Source organism: Anas platyrhynchos, chromosome 25 (genome assembly GCF_047663525.1).
Source record: "Anas platyrhynchos isolate ZD024472 breed Pekin duck chromosome 25, IASCAAS_PekinDuck_T2T, whole genome shotgun sequence".
Classification (NCBI taxonomy): domain Eukaryota; kingdom Metazoa; phylum Chordata; class Aves; order Anseriformes; family Anatidae; genus Anas; species Anas platyrhynchos.
Window position 1 is genome coordinate 3,987,042 of NC_092611.1, and position 21,628 is coordinate 4,008,669.

At 44.5% G+C, this 21,628-nt stretch overlaps 1 protein-coding gene across 11 annotated transcripts in view; it reads right to left on the minus strand.

The window, feature by feature from the left end:
• ARHGAP32 (Rho GTPase activating protein 32) overlaps positions 1-21,628 on the minus strand; it is a 264,246-nt gene that overhangs the window by 74,436 nt on the left and 168,182 nt on the right. For all 11 annotated transcript variants that reach the window (XM_038167597.2, XM_072027728.1, XM_072027724.1 and 8 more), the window contains 4 exons: positions 8,139-8,276; positions 5,895-5,987; positions 4,074-4,196; positions 1,812-1,889 (listed from right to left, as the gene is read on the minus strand). In XM_038167597.2, the coding sequence (XP_038023525.2) occupies positions 1,812-1,889; positions 4,074-4,196; positions 5,895-5,987; positions 8,139-8,276 (432 nt within the window). The remainder of the gene's footprint in view (positions 1-1,811; positions 1,890-4,073; positions 4,197-5,894; positions 5,988-8,138; positions 8,277-21,628) is intronic.

Here is a 21,628-nt window from a genome sequence, read left to right on the forward strand (position 1 = left end):
AGGCAGTACCTTCTTAAAGGACGCTAACTTCATTTTCTGCATTTGTGCAAACACAAATACGGAAATACTGAAACACACACTATAGCTGCAGTATTTCCAGTCTTGCAGTTCAGTGGCCATGACCTGATTCGCATTGGGAAGGCTCCTGCGTTCCAGTTAACACGCAGGATTATTCCACCCCAAATTTTCTGTTAAGTAAAAATACGGCGCCTTATTTCTGCAGCTGTTCAGAACTGTTTTGTCAGGATACTGACTGCACGGATACAGACAACTGCTTTTCAAGTGCTTTGCTCATCAACAAATCCTTATGCTGGGAAAGCACAACAGCATTGCTCTGATCTGAGACAGACGGCAGCAACAAACTGCAAAATAGCTCCCTTGCCTCTTGTGTCTTTAATCACTAGTGGTGCTCTTCACATCTAGTCACAATTGCAACCAGCCTGATGGCGAGCAGGGAGGCTGCACTGAGTAACAGAACCCATGTCCTACAGGGGACACAATCAGCTTTGTACAAAGTGTCTGCACTCACACACACATCACCACATATTTTTGTTTGGTTTTACTGATTCCCTTGAGAGCCGCACACAGTCCGATCATTCTGAGTAGTACCAAAGCACTGCACTCATTTTTCGTAGTACAGAAAGTACAGCTTTAGGGATTCTAAGTTCAGAGCAAAAGTCCTGCAAAGAACACAGTTCAAAGCTAGAAGAACAGTCAAGTCTGTTCAAGAAATATTGGTGTGCTAACACCAGAAACCAGATTAATTTCAGAGCCCATACCGTATGTCCATGCTGCTCTCATTATACAAATGAGATACTATCAGAACTCCCACACCTGATATAAAGCCAACAAAAGCTGTATCTCATGCTCTGGCTCATCGGACAGAAATGCAATCATATAACTAACACTCCATTCAGATGGGATTTGTACTGTACACAGCCCTGGTATTAATGACAGCAGAACCATACCCTGGATCTGGCACAGGAAGGTCTGTCAGGGAAAATCTGAGATACTTTGAGAAGACTTTCTAGGCCAAAACATACAAGTGTTTGGTCAGTTCTGACCCCCTCCAGAGCAAACTCAAAATTCCACCTACTTACAGAGAACAAAAGCAGTATGAAAATTCCTCCCGCTTGAAAGGAGCTGAAACAGCACGATACTGCAGTGTGAGGAGGTAGAAAGACAGTTACCCCACCCATCAGTAGCTTTGGGGCTTTGTTTTGTAAATACTTTTAGTTTAATTTTTATTTCCTAATGAGAAGATCCAAGGGACAGAATAACAACTGTTTTGGAAGGAAAGTGCACTTCAACTCAAAGGTTTTGGTACTTAAGTCAAACATCAGTTTAGGATCTTTTGCAAATTCAGTCTAGATTTCTCTGCTGTAACATTTACAGTACTAGTAATGTTAACACATTCTAATAAATGTAGACATGAAAGCACAGATTAGTTGAGTGGCTTGTCCAAGTCAGTGGCAGAGTCTTACCAACTTTCTGTGAATCCTCCATGTTCTGCCTGACTTAGTAGTCTCACGGGGGTGGAGTATAAGCTTCTGCTAGCATCAGTCCAGTTGTTGATCAACAGCAAAGGGTCCCAGCTATCCTTACCTCGCACAGTTAGATAAGGAGATAACTGTCTGTGAAGATCACACTTCTGCTCTAGCCCAAGGTCCAGAGCAAAAGGGAAAGTCCTCTTACACCAGTGCAGGTTCACTCGTTATATCCATAAGCAATCCTGCACAGGCATAGCACTTCTAAGCTGAGTATCCTGACTTTATTTGAGTTGCATTATCAAGTCTGAAACTTGTGCCTACCTGAAATCCATGCTTGCCTCTCCACCATGTTGTCAGCTCCTTTGGGGGCATATCAATAACGGACACAATGTCTCCCACCTGTAAGAGAACAGCAACATCAGTCACAGCTTGCAGTGCAGCTGGGAGGCAAACACAGTTCAAATGACTGCATTCTGCAGCACTGCAAAAAATCATAACACTTGTGAGCAATTGCACCAGTGCAAATCTTGAGAGAGCTGCCTTTGTAAAATTGAACTGTGAGGTAGAGGAGTTACTGCATTATACAACATACAGGATACAGCTGTTCATAACGAAACAATTCTCAAAAGCCACAGGCTCTCTGCCAAAAGGTACAGAAGTGTTCTGATTAAACTGCACACGTAAGTTTGCAGGAATAGCATAAAACACTTTGGAAAATATTCTCAAGTAGCTGAACTAATTTTTAGTACAAGCTTTACATTATGCATACGTAGGCATCAACATGTATCTGCTTGTTTCTGTTCATGGCAAAAACTTAAAGGCTCCCTTTAGTATTCACAAACTGACCAAGACATATTTTTCTTAATGAGAAAATGAACAGAGAAGAAGATGGTACTGCCACCATCTCTAACGACCATTATTAACAAAACGAGCATTATTAAGGGAGACAAAACAGGTTATCTGAAGTTTTACTAAACCCCATAAAAATGTAATACTGCAAGAGCTGAAATGAAAATCAGTATAATCAGTACTAAAATCAGCTTGGTGAGAATCTGTGGGGCCTCTATACCAAAAAATGAGACAGGCCAGAGCAGACAAGGCAGAACCTAAGCAAACACTGTAGCTGGGTATAGCAAACTGTTAACACTAATGCCCATTCTTCACCTGATATTTTGCATTGATGGATCCCCATTTTTTTCAGATAGGGCTAGCAGAGACACAGGGAGGTGAAGTGATTTGCTCAAGGAATAGCAAACCAACAACAGAGCAGACTCCCTTCAAGGAAACTATGCTGTCACCACAATGAGCAGAGAAACCAGACATTTTCCTTACTGCTGAGGAGCAAATACCAGTCAGCTACTTTCACAACTGCTTATTAGAAATTAACAATAGTTTAAAAATAAAACTGTAGTGTGGGTTAGGGAACAGAACACAACATTGTGAAACTACTGAACCCGTTCCATTTCTGTTCTGCCAAGGTTTCTCACTGCACAAACTTGGAAAGAAACACATGCCTTGGGTTCCCTGCTTGCTTACTATGCCTCATAACAACTTGCCCAACTGCATGACAGTTGTTAGGCCAACATAGCCTGCTGGCTCTGAGTTGCAAGATTTACAAGCAGGGACTGCCATCCTAATGCTTTTATTAATACTGAGAGACTGACAAACAGCCTGTACCCTGTTCTGCATGCATTTTAACTTGGAAGATGACATACCCATATGTCTTTCTGATTAGCTCAGTTCTTTGGTGTACACTAATAATTGCCTCGATTTTGAATATGAGCAAAGCCCTGGCAGCAACAGACTATCACTATTAGTTTTACTTCCTGTGCTGCATGTTAAGAATGTGATCACGGAAACTGCTTTGGGCACTAACTGTTTTCCTTTACACTTTCTTTATATAACACTATGCACATTCCATTGATATTGCCACTGCACACTATCAGAGCATAAAATGTTGCTTTCTGGATAGAAAGGACAAGGAGAACCAGATACCCAAAGGATACCAGGGCCTGATCTGCAAGAACTTTGCCTCACAGCAACTCCTGCTCTGCATCAAGTAAGATTTTCAGAACAGATTTGGATTATCACTTGCCCCTTAAGTACTAAATTCTTTAACGATCTGGTTCTTTACACTCCATAGGAACAGAAGTTCTTAAAAATGGTTTTAGACATGGACTTGCTAATAGTAACACAGGTTGTGCAGAACTGGCCAATGAATAATTAAATTGGCACGTGTCCACAAACACACATATGTGGACAGCCTTCCTGAACAGATTTAACATACTTTTAATACACTGTGCAGGACAAGCTATGCAGGGTCTGCTGCTGCTCTGAGACCAGGCTAGAATACTTGGCAGTATCTGTTTAATCAGAAGACACTAATGCCAAGTAAAGCTATATTTTATAGATGACTGAACTCCTCCCTGTAGCCAACCAAGTGCAAGTCTAATATTTCACTGAATCTTCTAAGCTTCACCTCACAAAACATTCTGAAGGTGCCTGAGTGTATTCCTGATGTACACACACGTAACACTCTCCTGTATATGACAACAAAGAACGCAAGCTTCTTTAATTACTCACCTCAAAGGAGAGTTCATCTCCTGCCTGGGCAATATATCTCTTGATAACATGGGCAGCGGCAATAGCAGGAACATTGATGGATGACTCTTCATGGACTAGCAGGTGATTCCCCTTGTTATCAATCTGAAACAAAGAGCACAGGGGACTGTGAGGCAGCTGAGGACAAGTGAGCAGGCATTTTATTGGTGCTCATACATGGCAGAGATTTCAAGCTGATTCACAGAGACAGCACAGCTTGGGGGCCCCCTGAGGAGAGCAGCACGAAGAGACATTGTAGGGCACAACACACACAGAAATGAAGAGGAAGAACAATTCATAAAGCGTATTTCAGAAGGTCGTATGTCCCCTGACATCCATTTAATGGCAAAAATGTTGTATTTAAACATCTCTACACACAAACAACAGCATGATAGCGAGCATTGGCACCTCCCTTTATCACTGAATTGTATTGGTTTTCCTGAAGTATTTAAAAGGACAACACAAAGACGACTACAATAATTCTCTCAAAATAACTCTCTGCGAAGTGGAACTAATGTTCAAGGAGAGGTATTGAGGTACAGGGGAAATGTTGTTAAATTGTAAACTTGTGGCACTTCCAGCTTTCTCCTGCCTTTATATTTCTTTTTATTTTAAGAAAGCATGGCTGCACCCCTTTGGGGCAATCATCGGCCTGCTTTCAAAATTTCTAGATTTTTGTGCCCATGTAAAATTTTGCAAGGGTCTCAGTGAATTTAAAAGGTTATTCTAGAGAATTCAAATTGCATTGCAGCAAGTGCAGTATGTAAAGTAGACTTGCTGCAATCTGTATTTCAGTGTTGCTATGAAGACGGTAGTTTCATTTTTCTCTCTAACTTCCTTTCTCCCTTCATTCTAAGGTTTCCAGGATTTGTCTCATCCCAAAGGATTTCTGGGTGAGGAGCATATCCACAGGGAAACCTGCAGGAAATGCATTCAGTCCTTATCACAAGCATTTATGAAAATGAATTGCAAGTCTAGTTGTTTGTGCTCCTGGTGTGCAGCATCATCATCAGGCAATGCAAAGACACACACATCTCCTCCCAGACTAATCAGCAATGGCATCGCTGACACAGACAGGTGGCCCCAATCATTTAGCCCCATTCTTTTCTGCGCTCTTTGCCCAAGAAGGTCTATTGTTTCAGATGGTAGAAGACCATTAACAGAGAAACCAAAGCTACAGCTGCACTCCACAATACACAAACCGTGCCACTGCAAGCACAAAGCAGGCTCTGTTGAGCCGTTCAGCCAACAGCGATGGCAAACAGGAGCAGATAATATTTATTGTTTCTGCAGCTATTACAGGGGAAAAGGGGGAGGGGGGAGAGGACAGACAAACAGCATAACTTAGACAGCTCCAACAGTTTTAAATTTAGTGTGCTTGCACTATTGTCTTGCCAAAAAAAGAGCTAAGAATGCATTCGCTTCCTGTAACCTATCACTTGGAGACTCCAGCCACGGGCTGGACTTGCCTAGGTGGTCTGCTGGCTTAATCCCTGCTGCACTAGAATTGCCACTTTACGCTACTTTGTGATATCAGAAGAATGACACGTCTTTGAGAGACAAAATCCAAGCAGAAGGCAAAAAAAGCTCCGGTATTCCTGTAACACAGGATCCGATTCTGTTTGTACTATACCTTTCTTGTGGCCACCTACATGCCTATAGCAAGGAAATCAAGCTTTTAGGGTATTTCTTCTGTGACACCAATAGATCTGGAAGGATTATATCTCTCTGGAAAGGTAGAAGAGCATATCTGTGTCTTGCTCTGCTCGTTAATGTCACAAAAAAAAGAATTTCATGCTATACCTCCATCCATGTGAGAGCCGGCCCGCAGTTGATCTTGTTGCCTGCGATGGCCGACAGTCGGGACAGGTAAGACGTCAACATATGGCTGACAAGCTGGAAGAGAAAAGGAATACACATACAGGTTTTCTGTTCATGCAGTTTAGTTTTGAGAGACCTCTTCAGAACTACCAGAAGTTATTCCCTGGAACAGGCAGGTGTTACAGAAACACAGGAGATCTGTCATTTGGAGAGGGGCAAGCTATACATGGCATATAGCAAAGATTGCACAGAAAAAAAATCAACAATCTAAAGAAGCAGTTCCCTGTGAAAGTAATAACATGTTTTTTTTGTTTGTTTGTTTGTTTGTTTTTAGGATAGTAGATTTTTAGTAATTTCCCCTGTCAGGATACTTTAAATTTAAAGCCCTCCTCTTATTGTGAATTTCATACACAAACAAATCATTTGTATTATGGTCATCAAACACATCTGAGAACCATTTAGGAAAAAAAAAAAACAAAACAAAACACCACGGGCTGCCATTTCCACCCACTTGCAAACCCTTAAGAATGTGGCAACTCAGACTGACCCCTTGATGAGAGTAATATTTCAAATAGAACTAGAGGGTTTTAAAAATACACTTAAGCAAGGTCCCTTATGTAGCAATAAATTTGCTTTCATAAAAGAGAAGCTGGTGAAGTCTTTCCTCAGCTTCACCAACAGTGTTATAAAGCAATACTGTAGCCCAGAGTTTGTAAGACTGTTTAAAACAGTTCCTCAAACATCTGTTCAAATGTGGCCAATTCGAAATAAAAATACAGCACGAGACACACACAGCTGCAGAATTCCCTTCCACAGAGCAGTAGAGCTGCTTGACATCTTTACATCTTCTGTGCTTACGGACACAATGCAGATCTTCAGCCTCGTGATATAAAGTACGTATTAAATGTATTTGATCAGCTGTACAAATGAAGATTTAAGAAATAGGAATGCTTAAAATATATTTTCAAAAAATGAATGCAGGAATTTATTATCCTGGATATTGCTTCTTATGTTGAATTTAAGAGACTAATGACCTCAAATTCTCTTCAGAAATAACCTGCATGAAATCAAAGCAACTAATAAATCACATTCTCTGATGAGAAATGGAAAAGCATTATCAGTCTTCCATATCCAATGGCGAAAGCCCTGTAGACTTCAGTGGGGTACTGATTTCAGCCATTGTGTGTAGCTCTAAAGCAATCAATCCTCACCCAGTTGGCACTGAGAGCACGGACTCTGATTTATACATCCTGGATAGATTCTGCTTTGAATGCTTGGAATGGCTTCAATTTTCTGATCTCCCTTTTCAGTTACACATCTTGTGGGCAGGCAACATTAGCCTTCCAACACAGCACGTCAGGATTTTTTCGTACTTGTGCTTGATGGCAGGGGGCAAACACACAAGCACAGGTCCCCGAGACCAGTGACCTGTGAAACGCAGCAATGGGCACTGTCTGTGGCTGTGATGCACGCTCTTCCCACAGACAGACTGAGGCCCAACAGAGGCTGTTTTGTCATGCTCTGCTGGCTCAAATAACCTTCTGTGGCCACACATTGCATTGTCTCCCTGTCCCCGTCTTTCTAAACGATGCAGTCAAGATGCACCTGCTACTTCCCAGAAAATTATTTTGGACATGAATAAATCCCCAGGTTATCAACAGCAAAGACTCATCGTTTTCTGAGCGAAGGTGGTAAGACAAGAAATGAAAGATACCTCTTACGTAGGAAAAAGCACTCTATAAGATTTTTAAATACAATTTAAATATTATACTGATGTCGATGCTCTTAAAAGCCAACTTCAGTAATTTGCAGTTTATAAATACAATCTAGCATTCCAAGTGGTATTACTCTTGCAGTGCTGTAGTCCCAACACAGCATGATTTCCGAGGAATGTTGATAGTGTTAAGTCAGTAAATATCTGCATGACTGAAAAGATTCCCAAAGGCATACCAAAACTCTTATCTAAGGTGCTAACGGTGCAGCCTCCTTCCTGATTCTCTTCACAATCACCCCACACTTACTTAGAGGCACAGTAATTCCTATGAACTTGCAGGCCATTTCCCTTTAAACCACGGAAATCACAGTGTAGAAAACACACACTGGTCATATTACTTCAATTAATTTCCAAATCTAACTCAGGCCGCATTAAAACCACTGTGTCCTTACTCATAAATATCTGTCATCCCTTGCTGGTGACTTTAAATATCTGCAGAGCTGGTAACTTACTTCAGGACTGTCCTTGAGGGCATCGGAGCGAGGTAGCTCTGAGAGCTGGGAGAAGCGCCGGTCGTAAATACACAGATGAAGATGTTTATCGAGGACTCTAAAGTCTTCGTAACTCCGCTTCACGATCCAGCTCCTTCCCTGCGCAAACAGAGGACAGCAGCACAGCGTTACACACTCACCCACGTTGGTTAGATGAGGAAAAGGACAACTCTTCCACAAGTAACCAACAGATCCAGCAATCCCATTCTGCAAAACATTTGGAAGTGATGAAAACGTCTTAGCAATATTTTTGTGTTTTGATTTGTAGACAGCCACTCATGCTCAACCCTGCTGTTTGTGCTCCTGTTTTAATCCCATACCAGCGGGTCTGGATGTGGCCCAGCAGTTATGGGACCCATCCAAAGCTTTTAACTTGCACCTGTCTAACAAGGACTTTGTAGAGTTTTTGTAAACAAGATGTCTTTGCACAAATGTAAATCACAAAATGACTGTATAAAGAGCTTGAAATTACATTCTACATAGGTAGAACACCACGCAAACAAGGATCTGAAGGCAGCATTGGAGCTTGCAATATTTCTGCCAGATACCCCAGGCAAATCTTCTGTTGAATTAGAAAAAAAAAAATCTATAATGAATAACACTAGCTGAAGATTTACTCCTAAGTGCAGATCATTTCCCCAATTAAAAACATGGACAAGATACATATATATTCCTTGGGGGGACAAGGAAGAGACCACAGCAGCACAGCATAATTTACTTCGTGAAGCTTTTAATACCTAATGACTACTTCTAAATGCTTCAATGGCCTATTATGATCAATAAAAAAATCTTGTAGTAATGCAGCAGTTTACAGGTCAAAGCACTTTATGCACAGTCATTAATCCTCTCAGCACTCCCATACAGCCCTGGAGAAGACACGTTGCTGCTCTACAGCTGTGGACGCTGAACCAGTGACCACAGACCTCCAACAAAGCCTCCCCACCCTGTGTTTCAAGTGCAAAGCACTTCTTCACTCTTTCTTTCCCCAAAACAACACCACGGCCGTATTTAAAAAGAAAATATCTTCGCCAGATTTACACTCAGGGCTTCACACACTACATGCAGCTGCCTCCCTAGGGAAAGGGGGAGGGAACCAGCAGAGCATGCAACAGATGTCAGCCCTGCTGCAGTGCTCCGGGTGCTCCCAGAGCATGGCAATGCCGGCAGTGCAAGGGCTCAGAAGATGCCCGGTGAAGGAATCAGGTCTCTCCAAGTGATGCAGCCACTCAAAGGCATGGCCTGGGGATGCACGGTGTATGAGGGGTTATGGTGCAGTTCCAGTTTTCAGTGGGGAACATGACTGCATGGCGTGCTCCCAGACCTGCTGCCGTGGCTGTGCGAGCCTGACGGAGACATGGACACGGGGCCTCTTCACCTGCGTGACCAAAAAGCACAGCCAGCTTCCCCACCACAACCTGCTACACCCTGAAATCACTTACATAGCTGGAAGCGTCGCTCTTCTACTAATATCCAAAGCTTGTAACACAATTGTAAATGTAAACCCGATAATCCAAAGTACTAGCTATTTTCTGACAAATTAACCGGCCTGGCTCGACAGAGAATTGTGGCTTGAGATAAGGAGAAAAAAGAGGGTTTATTATCTTTGGAAAAGTGGGCAGGCCCCCCGCAGAGCCGCATCCTGCACAGCACAGAGCGGAGCTGCCGGCAGCTAGCAGGGGGCCGAGCACCGAGCAGGGAGCAGGGGCAGCTTACCTGGCCGTGGCAGTGGTCCTGGCCCCGCCATCCCTCCCGGAGGTCCCTCGTGAGGCCGGCACTGCCTCAGCCCAGCCCCAGGCTGGTACAGAAGGGGCAGCCCCGGCCCACAGAAGCTTTACCTTGGCACTGCAGCAGCTCTGCAGCTGCTAAGCAACCAGCCGAGCTCGCCTGCGAAGCGGCAGCCTCCAGCCCGGGGTGCTGCATGAGATGCAGGCCGAGGCAGCAGCCTCCAGCCCAGGGGTGCAGCACCAGACACTGGCTGCGGCCGTCGCTGTCCCTGGGCGAGGGAGCCCCACGTCCCGGGCTCTCTGCAAATGGGGCGCGAGGTCCTGCGAGGAACGGGGCTGCCCCTTCTCGAACCACGTATGTGTGGCAGTGTGCGTGGTGTGCTAGCAGAGGACATGGTTTCAGGAGCCAAAATGCAAATTTCTATCCAGCAGAAAGTTATTCCGGTATTTCCCAGTGCCCTACAGTTTAAAGCCTGCCATAAATAAATAAAAAAGCTCTAGACCGACCCAACAGTTCTGTGAAGCAAAGTTTTTGCAGATTTGGAGCCCCAGCAGTAAAATTTTTAAGCAAAACTAAGACAGCCACATTTCAAAGGTGCAGAGGAAGGAATCGGTGCAGGTACTGGGGAGGAACTGGGCACCCCAACCTGCCAGTGCAAAGCCCAGGCGAAAGAAACACCTCTCAGCAAGGCTTCCTGAGCTGTGGAGCCAAAGCAGCACAAACAACACGGACCTTGTGTGATATCAAAACTACCGCGATGTTTCTGTGTATCAATACAAAAATTGTACATCTTGCTCCCATTTCCTGAAAACTCTCAAGTGTCAGAAGGGTTTCTTTTTTAATTTAGAGAGTTAATAAAATAGCAGAAACAAGAAAATAACTGCTAAGTCAGCCTCATGTTGTCAGCATTGTGTTTGCAGCAGTGTTTTATAGCAAAGCTAAACATTACAGATGCCCCAGGCACAGAATACCCATAAAACAAAAATGCCTTCTTCATACTGTTAATGAGTTCCACAAAGAGTTACCCAAACTAATTTTTGATTGCCGTTTGATTTCCAATCGCCAGTTTCAATAATTATTTTTTGGAGTATTTTAAAATATTGATGGCCCATATGTAGGCAAGCACATTCGATCCCATTCACTTCCATGGGACATAAAAATAGGGGTGAAGTTAAGCACACAGTGAAGTGAATTCCCGGGTTCGGGCCTTCAATTACAAACCTGGGCAGAACAAATTTCATAAAGACAAAAAAATCAAGTCCTGGATGAAGATTTCAACAATGCCAAAAAGAGTATCAGTATGTTTAAAAGGATAAATTGACCACTGATTTAAAAAACAAAACCTCTTGAACAAAATCAAAGCATATTTTGGAATTTCATTTTACAGAAATGTTTACAACAAAAAACATCATGACAATTATGGATTTTCCCAGAAAATTGAAAGTTTAGGCTCTTTCCCTCTCTTATTACAGTCTGATCTTCCCTTCTCTCTTACTCTTGCATGCTGTGTAGGATTAAATGCATCGTGAAAGACTGGTGAGACTTCAGAACATTACACAGAGCTTCTTATTTTTTCCCATTATCAAAGCAAGAAGAAGTGTCATGCTAAAAAAAAATATTAGAGTTTATTGAACTGATGATTTAATTTCCACTGAGCCAAAGATTGGAACCTCCCATTAGTGAAATGATTATACTGAGATCACAGATCATAAAAAGCTACACTGCCTGCGCATCAGATGAGACAGTTTCAGAGGGACAAGGATTCAGAGCCACGGCTCCTCAAGCAGTATTTTTAGCTCTACTGCTCAAACATCCTAAGGAGGACAACGTACAGCCATAGCAAAGAGAAGCTCACGTATTCCCTTAAATGCAGCTCATTTGGTGATGCTTCAAGAGAGCAGCGGTATCACTCCCTGTTCCCCTTCTCCCAAAGCCCAGCACATGGCTTTTGGATTGCAGCTGAGCAATGGTTTCTCTCCTAACAGAGAGACATTCCTGACTGCAGTGCTGTTTGCTTACTGCTGGATTGGGAAAAGCAAACTGAAGAGGAGGGTATTTTAAAACATCCTCTGTACTTTCCTTCCCATAGCTGAAAACAAGCAACTTTGCTCCACTATCTCTTCTACCATTCAACTGACCACTACAAAAACCTTACTCATTTCCAAGGGGGGGTCCCATAAGCTCAAGACCACTTCCATGTAGCAATATTCTTCTGCAGACTTCATTCTTTTCACTCAGGATCTGGCAAGAGGCAATCTCCCCCTGGTAGCGTACTGAATGGCTTACTCGGAGGCACCCAGCTAACACAGAAGTGATTAGGTTTGTCTCTTGTCAATATTTGTGATACGGTTCATTTAGCAAACAGATATGCTCAAGTTTTATAATAATGATTTACAAAACTCCCCTCTCCACTATGTAAGAAAAAGGCCGTTTCCAGCTGAATCTATCTAAATCTGCCCAGATAGGGCTTCTTTTTGTCCATCAATGCATCTTCAAGCCCAAGTGCTACTGACCTCCAGCACGCACAACTTTCCTGTCCCACGCTCTGAGTATGTTTTCTTTGTTGCACCTATGATTTATTTACTTTAAGACAGGGATAGACCTTTCTTTTCTGGTTCAAATGCTCAGTTCCTGAGAGAAATCACATGGACGCTCTCACGAACCTTACCAGTCCACATGGAGATCGAGACCAGAAAATGAGATGAAAGTATATGGCAAAAGTCACTTCAGTTTGACCCTGCAGTAAGAAAACACCACGTATTGAACAGCTGGAAGCATGCCAGCATCCACCCGCAGAGTTCAACTCTGCCATGTGGGTGACTTTTACAACTGTCTGGGTCTTGGGTTCTGTATGTTATTCCAGCCTGACCCTTAAGCCCCCTTTTTATTTTTTAAATACAAGTCACACTGGAAAACGGCTTAGAAATTTAGTCAAAACAGAAAACAAGACTGATAAAATCCACCACTTGGAGCTTACACAGGAAGTGTGTTTAGCTGGTGCTGTAGGTGGCTTTATCTAAGCTTAAGTCTGTTTACCAAAATGTCTTGGATGATTTCACACCTTCTAGTGTTATTATTACAACTTTAGGGAAATTGTAGAACTTTAAAACTTAAAGCAGGTTTGCACTACGGCAGCATAATGCTACTTCACTTCTGAATGGAAGTACTCAGTCAGCAGTTTAAGGCTTTTTGGCTACCACACTTCCAGGTCTCACCTTGAGGCCATGGATGGATGCTCACTCTCGCTTCTGGGGGGACCTGGGCTGTTCAGGTAGCATGGACAGTTTGCAGCATGACAGCCATTCTGCTGTCAGGCAGCTGCACATACTTATGTTTAGAAGAAAATAAAATGTGGAGAGGAGGGAGCTTTAAATAAGGTGAGGATGATAGCAAGAGGAAAACCTCTGGGCTCCACCTGGAGTCATGGACGCAAGAGACCAAAGCTATCACAAGATGAAGGGAGGGACCGTCAGACTGCAAGCAGGAAGTCTGGTATATTTATATCATGAATCCTGAAAAAAACTTATTCCACAAAAGAAATTAATCTCTTGCAGCACTAATTATCAGTTTGTTATCAATTAATTGCAATCAGTAGAGAAAAAGACATTTTGGTGGAAATCACTGCCGCTGAATGCTGCCCTTCCTTGTGCTCCCTGATTCCAATTACAGATAGGAACACTACAACCACGGGGAACACGAGGCTGCCCAAGAGCTGGTCTGAATGACAGCAGTATTATTCCTGCTTGCTCTGACCAATTTTGGAAACTCACCATGATCAGACCTGTGCATGTTTCTGGGTGCAGATGGAGTTAGCCCTGACCTTCCAGCGGTTTCTCCATCACTCTGGAGGAAGCTTTGCCCGAGGCATCCAGACAGCCCGCAAGCACCTGGCTCAGGCTTTGGTGGCAGCTGCTTTTGTACAGGTACAGGGGAGTAAGGGCATGCTGAAACAACCTAACACAAACACACTGTGTGTACAGCATTTGAAATCTTAACAACCTGCTTCCTCTACAGCAAGCCCATTTCTAAATGGCAGCCTAGCAGAGACCTAATGAACTTGAAACAGGATTTACAGCTCTCAGCATCTCAGTGAAACTCCCTGCTCTCCTGACATGTTATAATTCAAACAATTCAGTATCAATCATCTCTTTAGTTAAATTACACTGCAGGAGCAAAGGGTCACAGAGGGACACAGGGGTGAAAGGGAGGGCGCCCACGGCGTGGGGGACGGCGCTTCTGCACTCCAGAAAATTAAAGTACTAACCCAACATGAGCTTACAGCCACAAAGGAAATACTTCAAAGCTGCTAACAAGACCAACTGCTAAGTAACAGGAACAAAACTTCTGCCGTCTTACAGGTAGCGAGGCAAGGAATGAATGCATCTGAATTATAGGGACACCAAGCATACTGCCAGCACTGACTTCTCCCTGTCCCAGACGTGTTATTAGCTACTGGGCACTTAACCACAGAGGAGAAACAACTTTTCATCAAAGCAAGCAAGCACTGCACAAAGCAAAACAAAACAAAAAAAACGTTTGAAAATGACTTGCCTGAGGTTAGTAAACCAAACTGAACCAGAGGAAAACCTTTCAGAATGACTTGCCTGAGGTTAGCTGCAGTGACAGCAGCTCAGGCGGATACAGAGCTCGATTTTCTTACATCTCGTTTCTTGGGCACATCACTGAAGCAAAGGGCAGATTTGTTTTTTAAGTGATCAAAAGACAGAAGCATGTTTCCGTTAAAACTAATTGCCAGAGAAAAGATTTTGTAGGTCCAAAACCAACAAACTTTTTTTTGGGGAAAAAAACAAACCAAAAGCAAACAAGAAAAACCAAGGCAAGGCAGTCCAGTTGCGGTTGCCATGCAACAGAACGCACATCCAGCACATCTCTTACAAAATAGCAGCAACTCCGAAGCAAGAAAATAATTAAAACCATGCTGTATCTGACACGGCTTCCCTTAGAAACCCGTTTACCTTGACACCACAAAAGGAGGCAGGCACTGCTAGCAGGATCTGCCCGCAGGCATGGTGGGAGCAGCAGCAGAGGCTCTTTGGGGGTATGTGGCAGCTCCTGCCCCCCGCTGCCCTGTGCTCCCCAGGATTTGGCAGAGGATCCAGAGGGAACCTCTCTGCCTACCCCTGCTGCTTTGGGTAGGGCTATAGGGATAACACACATTAATAGTTTAAGGAGAAAGGTAGGCAAATATGCCATGTGGCTGAACCGCGCTTTTCAGAAGACAGTCTGTAAGCATACACAACACCAAAAATTAGTTAGGAGCAAACAGCAACATGTTGTAGGCACAAGTGAGGTCAGAAAGTGCTCGTATCTGCCTGGAGAGATGAGGATCAGCAGAACAGACAGCCTGCTACCTGGCACAGCTGTGGGACCAGCACTTTCTTCTCTCTGCCTAAGCCTGCGCCTCCTGGTCTCATCGCTGCAGTTTGTGCCTGAGCCCAGGGCCTGCTTCCAGCCGACCTCCCTGGGGGCTGTTCCAGAGGAGGGCAGTGGGCTCGTGAGGAGCAGGGGGCTCCTGGCAGGGTGCAGAAGGAGCGCTGAAATCCTACAATTAAAAGGGAAGCTCCTCAGGACAAAACCTGGCTATATCCTGTGCCCTGAACTGCACCCAACATGCTTGGAGGTAAAACAAACAAACAAAAACCAGTGCAGCAAGGCATCCAGCTGCCTCTGATACAAATGCTGTGAAGGATCGGGAGCTGGAGTCATTGCACAGGCCAGAAAGCCCCCCCAGCAAGCAGGTGGGTTAAAGGTGCAGCTGACCAAAACTCGAGGAAAGCAGGTAGGAAGGAGAAACACTATTTAGAAATTTAGAAACTTCTCTTTCACAAGAAGGAGAAGCAGCTTTGGAGAAGTTTTCTTAACAGAACTGGGGCTGAAGCCAAATTGGAAACAGAGCTGCTTTTTTGGCAGCTGCCTGTACCAGCCTCAGGAAGAAACACTGAAGATTGGTGCCAAGACCTAGGAGACAAAATGTTTAAGACAGGCCATCTTTAATGCTCTAATATCTGTGACGTGGTCTTTTAAAAAGGTAGACCACAAAGTTTAAGGTAAACACAGGACTTTTAAAAACCACAGATCAGTTAAAAAGGCATCATTAGACAAAAAGAAAGTCCGTCCCCTCGTCTTCATCTGTCAAAGCCTGAGCTCTTGATTGCAAACTTGCTCCACGGCACCTAACAATATCAGCTGGCAACTGTGCTTAATGCCACATCCCCCAGCCTGTCTGCACATTCGCAGCTTTTGAAGCCTGGAGGCTCTCAGCCCTGCCAAGGAAGTGGAGAACTCAGGAATCCGCAGCAGGCCTGCGATGAACTGAGAGTTGGTTCAGGCTGCAAGTGGTCGCTGAACTAGGTCAATAAACTGCACAGCACAGCGACAGGGAGCACCCGTCCGGACTGTAGCTGAGGGAAAGCCCCAGTGGGTGCAAAGATTGAAGGACTGAGCTTGATCACGTTCCCTCTGAGCATTCTGCTGCTGATTCCTGGACAAGTTTTCTCCAGAACAAAAATCTGCCTATTTTGTGGCACTGCACTGGGGAGATCTAACCACTGGGGCAGAGATCCTGCCTCAAAAGCCAGTTGGGATGTGTGATGAAGCCGTTTCCCCTGATAAGCACATCTGCATAAAAGAGCAGGCAAACAGCTAGGTTATTTGATAGCACTGTACTCGCTGTAATCAGAAGATAAGCATTTATTAACTTAATATTAATTTTATGTTCCATCAAACTAGAACAAAAGAGATGCAATTATGAAGGATTTACTTCATTCAAAGGAAAACTCTCTTTCTTTTTTTTTTTTTTTTAAACAAATCTTATTGCACCTCTAGTTATTGAAGAAGACAATATCGGGGTTTTATTACCAAACCAACTCAATTACAGATTTTCTCTACACCATCAGGCTTCAGCTCATCAAGGTGCAGTCAGAGTGACTGGTAGGACAGAGCTTTTCCAAACATCCCAGACTGAGAATTTTGCCCCTTTGTTCAGTGATGTCAAAGACCCGCTACAAACAATGAAAACGCTGCACCCCCTCCACCTTATGTCCAAGGAAGCTGCTGCCTGCAAGTTAAGGGAGGCTCTTCCAAGGCAGATGAAGTCTATCAACATGCAAATCCTTTGGGTCTGAGGCGTTGTAACCAGGCTCACCTCGCCTTTTTTCTGATGCTCGCTCAGCTGTTATTAGAGCTAAGAGCTCACATCTCTGTCCCTGCTCAGAAAGGACACAGCACGAAGCTCTGGGGGCCCCAGCCCCGCTATGGCAGCAGGCGGCAGCCCGGTGCCTCCGTTTGGAGCTCTGCAGCCCTGCCGGGGCTGGTGGTGAGCAGGACCGAGGGACACCCCTTGCTTGCACCAACCTTGGGTTATTCTGCTTCTACGCTCCCTTTGCCAGCTCATCTACTGCAGCCCAGCCACACTGCTAAGACATGCACGTGTCCTCAGTCTCTCCGGGGCTTTATTTAAGGGATTATCACCAACAAAATAAAACAAAACACCAAGGAGGTGTCTTCTCTGTCCTTTTTCAATGTCTTTCTCCCAGACAGGCTGATCAGCTTTGGAAAGCTTTAAAATGAGTAATAATTTTAGTGTCAAGTCTCAAAATTTAAGCTGTGACATCCAAAGGGATTTCCTTCATTTCCTGCACACACAGTCTTCACAGTAACAGCTTCAAGGCTAGCTACAAAACTTCCTTAAAGTGCAGATATTGACATTTCCTTGAGAGAAAACCAGTTACAGTGTTAAAGGCTCTTTCTGACCTTACAGCCAGAAAACAAGGACCAAGCTGCCAAGTACAGCATCTCCTCTTTATAATGCTGAAATAGGTCTCGGCTGGCCCAGCTGCTAATGAAGCCCTTCTTCATTTTCAAATGCAACGAGTCAAAGCACTCTGTAATGTCAGAGGGAGCACGGGGTTGAACTGGCTGTGCTCAGCCCATTTCACTGCTCTGCTGGCTGATCAAAGGACTGAACTGCACAAACGGCTTTGTTACCTGTCCCAAATGGCTGTTGACTCTCCCAAAGACACAGGCACTGTCATATTGCTGTTACAAGTGCACGTGTTCAACCTCCACAAGGAATAAACATCAGCGCAGCTCAGAAAACCAGAAGCATCCACCACAGTCCTCCTCTCAGTTTGGATCTGAGCCAAAAGTGGCTCTTGGAGAAGTTGTAAAAGAAGCCAAAGTGCAGACATGCTGCTCCTCGGCCATGCATTTCCACTTGTCTAGCTATGGGGCAGGAATCGACGTCTCTGCAGAGCACTGTGAGCCAAGCGCTCTCTGCAATCTGTGGCCGGGCCCTGCCTCGTCCACAAAGCGCCCCGTGACAGCAGAGCCTGCCAAAAGGCAGCGCTGGCAGAAAGAAACCATAATCGCTACCCTGTCCTCTTAAATTTCAACACCGATTTTCACTCTTGCTTCAGAGCTAAATAGAATGCAATTTAGATACAACAAGATGGATCTCTCTAATTCAGAGCTTTCTCTCTGAAGGCAAAACGCCCAAAGGACACGCCGATAACAAACCACCACATCATCCTAAAAGCCTCTCCTGCTTCAGAAACCTTCATGGCAGCACGTTCATGCCATTCGGTGTTTCATTCCAAGAAGTAATTCTCCCTCTTGCTCCACTTCCCTTTCTAGAGCAGGACTACACTGAAGCCTCCCTCAGCTGGGTTTCCATCGCAGAGAAGCACCTGAGGCACACGGGGCTGCTGCTGCCCTGCAGCACCCACCGGCTCCTTCACAGATACCAGACAGCAGCTCAGTCCGATGCAAGCCTGAGGAAGTGCCAGGCTGTTATCTTACAGTGACCATTTTTAGATATCCTCCTTCCCCAGTAAAAAACACCATCAAATAAATTCACCAGACCTCTTCTCTGCTAGAGCTGGAAGCTGAAGCCGTTAACAGAGCAGAGCCAGCCTCTGTCTTTGGCATACCAAAGGGACAGCTTGAAATGCATCTACACGTGCACCTGCTGAAGGGATTTGCCATAGCATAAGCAGTTCCATGATAATATTTATCTCTGCACTGTCACGCAAGAAATAAATCATTCAATCCAAAACCCATGCACAGCTAGAACCCTGTTACTGCATCTGAAGCACAGAGAGTCCAGAACAAGAAAGGCCCACGCTGACCTTCAAAACACACATTTAAATAGGGAAAAATCCAAGTGCCAGAACGGAGAAATGAAATACCAACCCCCAGCTGTCTTTCACCTCCTGTTACCAGTGGACAGACTCACACACACAGGAGCACTGACTGCTCTGTGGCTGGGACAGGAGTGACCCTGCAGTGGGACAACGAGACCCCAGAGCTGCGGTGCTGCTGCAGGTCAGTGCTGTGCTGCTCCCGGATCCATCACAGCCCACCCAGCACTGCACACAGCGGCTGGCTTCCATGTGTCCACTCCAGAGTCCTGAGGAGCACAAATACACTGCAATTGATGAAAGCGAGCAAGCAGTGTGAGCCTTGGAAGCCGTCCTGCCAGCACCCCTCGGTCCCCACGCAGCCATTCCGCCGAGTGCCTCCTGTAAGCTTCAGACTAAAAGGCAGTGCCACACGGTGCAGAGAGCTCCTCTTCGCCTCAGAACTGCTACCTCCGTTGTCACACATGTCCAAACCACTCTGGTTAATGGGAGCTGTATATAAATGCCATGGCGAGCAGAGCAAGAACAGTGCAGGGTGTGTTTTTACAAAAGGGAAGGAGGCAGCGCAGCACAGCGTTAATCCTGGCTGACGGGAGTGCCGCCCTACCCAAATCACTGTCGGGTGGCAAAACTCCAAAGAACAGTCAGTCAGATCCTTGTCCTTAATGATTATTAGCCTAATTATTGAATGAATTTATCCTTTAGTATTATACTAACAGCTACACAGTAATAGATGTTAATTATGCAGTTTTAAAGGCTTCCGATGCAATTCAGTACTTTCTCTCTCTTCCCTACAGATGCTACTTCACTTTCAAAACGCCTGGAACAGACCCAAGTTTCTCAAAAACGCTACCTTGCCAGTGTTTTGGCATTTCCCAAGCTTTGAACATAGCCCAGCAGCTCTTTTCAGTCTGCTTGCCAGCCTCATACGTTCCTTATTAACCCCAGCTACTATTGTCCTTCACTTTTATTTAGTGCTATTGAGAGCAGAAGGCATATATGGCCTACGAGCAAGCACTCAAGCACAGCACATCAAGTGATGGATTAGCACTGTGGGAACAAGGATTTTAGTTGCTTTATTTTGACTAGCATAAACCCTTCTCCCCCTAGAAATGCTTAAGGCAGAGGTTTCCATGTCTGAGAGCATCTGGAGGGACAGCCTAGAAATACTTGATCCATAAAGGCCTGTGGTCAGGATTTTAAAAGTTTTGGGGGACTTAGAAATAAATACTTGGTATCACAACAGGGCTTTTCAAACACATGCAAGCATGTGAGGTACCTAAGACTCACAGGCAAACTTGGTGATGGAAGTTAGATTTCTCCAGGCATTTTGTTGCTGTTACCTTCAGGCAAGTGGGAGCAGCGTCAGAAAAGAAGCGCAGAAAACAAGCAAGGGGGAAAGGCCACGACTGTGACCTGTGTTTTAAACCAGCGTACCTTTCCTGAACCCTCCTGAACAGACAAAGCTTTAGCACATACTGTGGGTCCCTATGCACTGCCTGTACAAAGCAGCTAATAAATACGCTATGAAACCAGGGCACACCCTCGTAGTTCAGTGCATGTCCGTTTTGCACCTACTTCAGTTTGGCTGTACCACCACTGCCACCAGCCACGGGGGGTGGGGAGGAGGGAGGATTTGGTTTTCGTCCCTGGCAGGACTCATCCAGCAGCTCCATGGTCACTGGACCTCAAGTGGAAGGAGTGAGGATACACAGCTGAGGGCAGCAGGCTGCAGCCTGACTGCAACAGGCATGGTGTGAAGCATCACCTGAATTTACTACACAATAAAATGACAGGGTAACTGCTTTTATTTAGCAAAATCTTCCTGAAACAACAAAGGCAGCAAATTCTACGTTAAGAAAGCAGAAGCAGGTAACACATACTCTGAGGAACAGACTCTGCACTGAGTAGGACCCAGTTGGGATGCTCCAACATAGATCTACCCCATTAACACAGATGAGACTAGCTTTTCTCTTTGTATATATATATATATGTATATATATATATATACATATATACATATATATATATATATACATATATATATATATATATATATATATATATACACACACACACAAAATCATGTATGTGTGTGTTAGAATTTGGCCCTTAGAGCCCCATTTGTTTCAAGAATTGTAGCTTTTCACAGGAGCAAATTTTGCAGTACTTACTCAGTGACTCTTCTCTAGGTGTTTGAGCCTCAGTCGCACAAGACAAACCTATTATATATTGAAGAACAAGCCCTTCAGAGAAAAAACAATCATACAAAAAGTTTTTGAATGCTAGACTCAAAAATCCTACTGCAAGCAGTTTGTGGTTTTTAGCATGGACTATCACAGGCAGATGGAATCAGCAAACCATACTTTAGACATTAGTAGTCTGAGTAAGACATTTGCTTCTGTGAAACTATATTCCACTCTTCTCTCCCCACAAACCACCCAGGATGGGGAGTCCTGACTGTTCTTCCTACTTGGATCCCATTTTTTCCTGGCATCCTCCCTGCTGCCCCTAAAACCCTTATTATTGCGACCATGCTTCCAGCCATGGAACGCTGGATGGGGT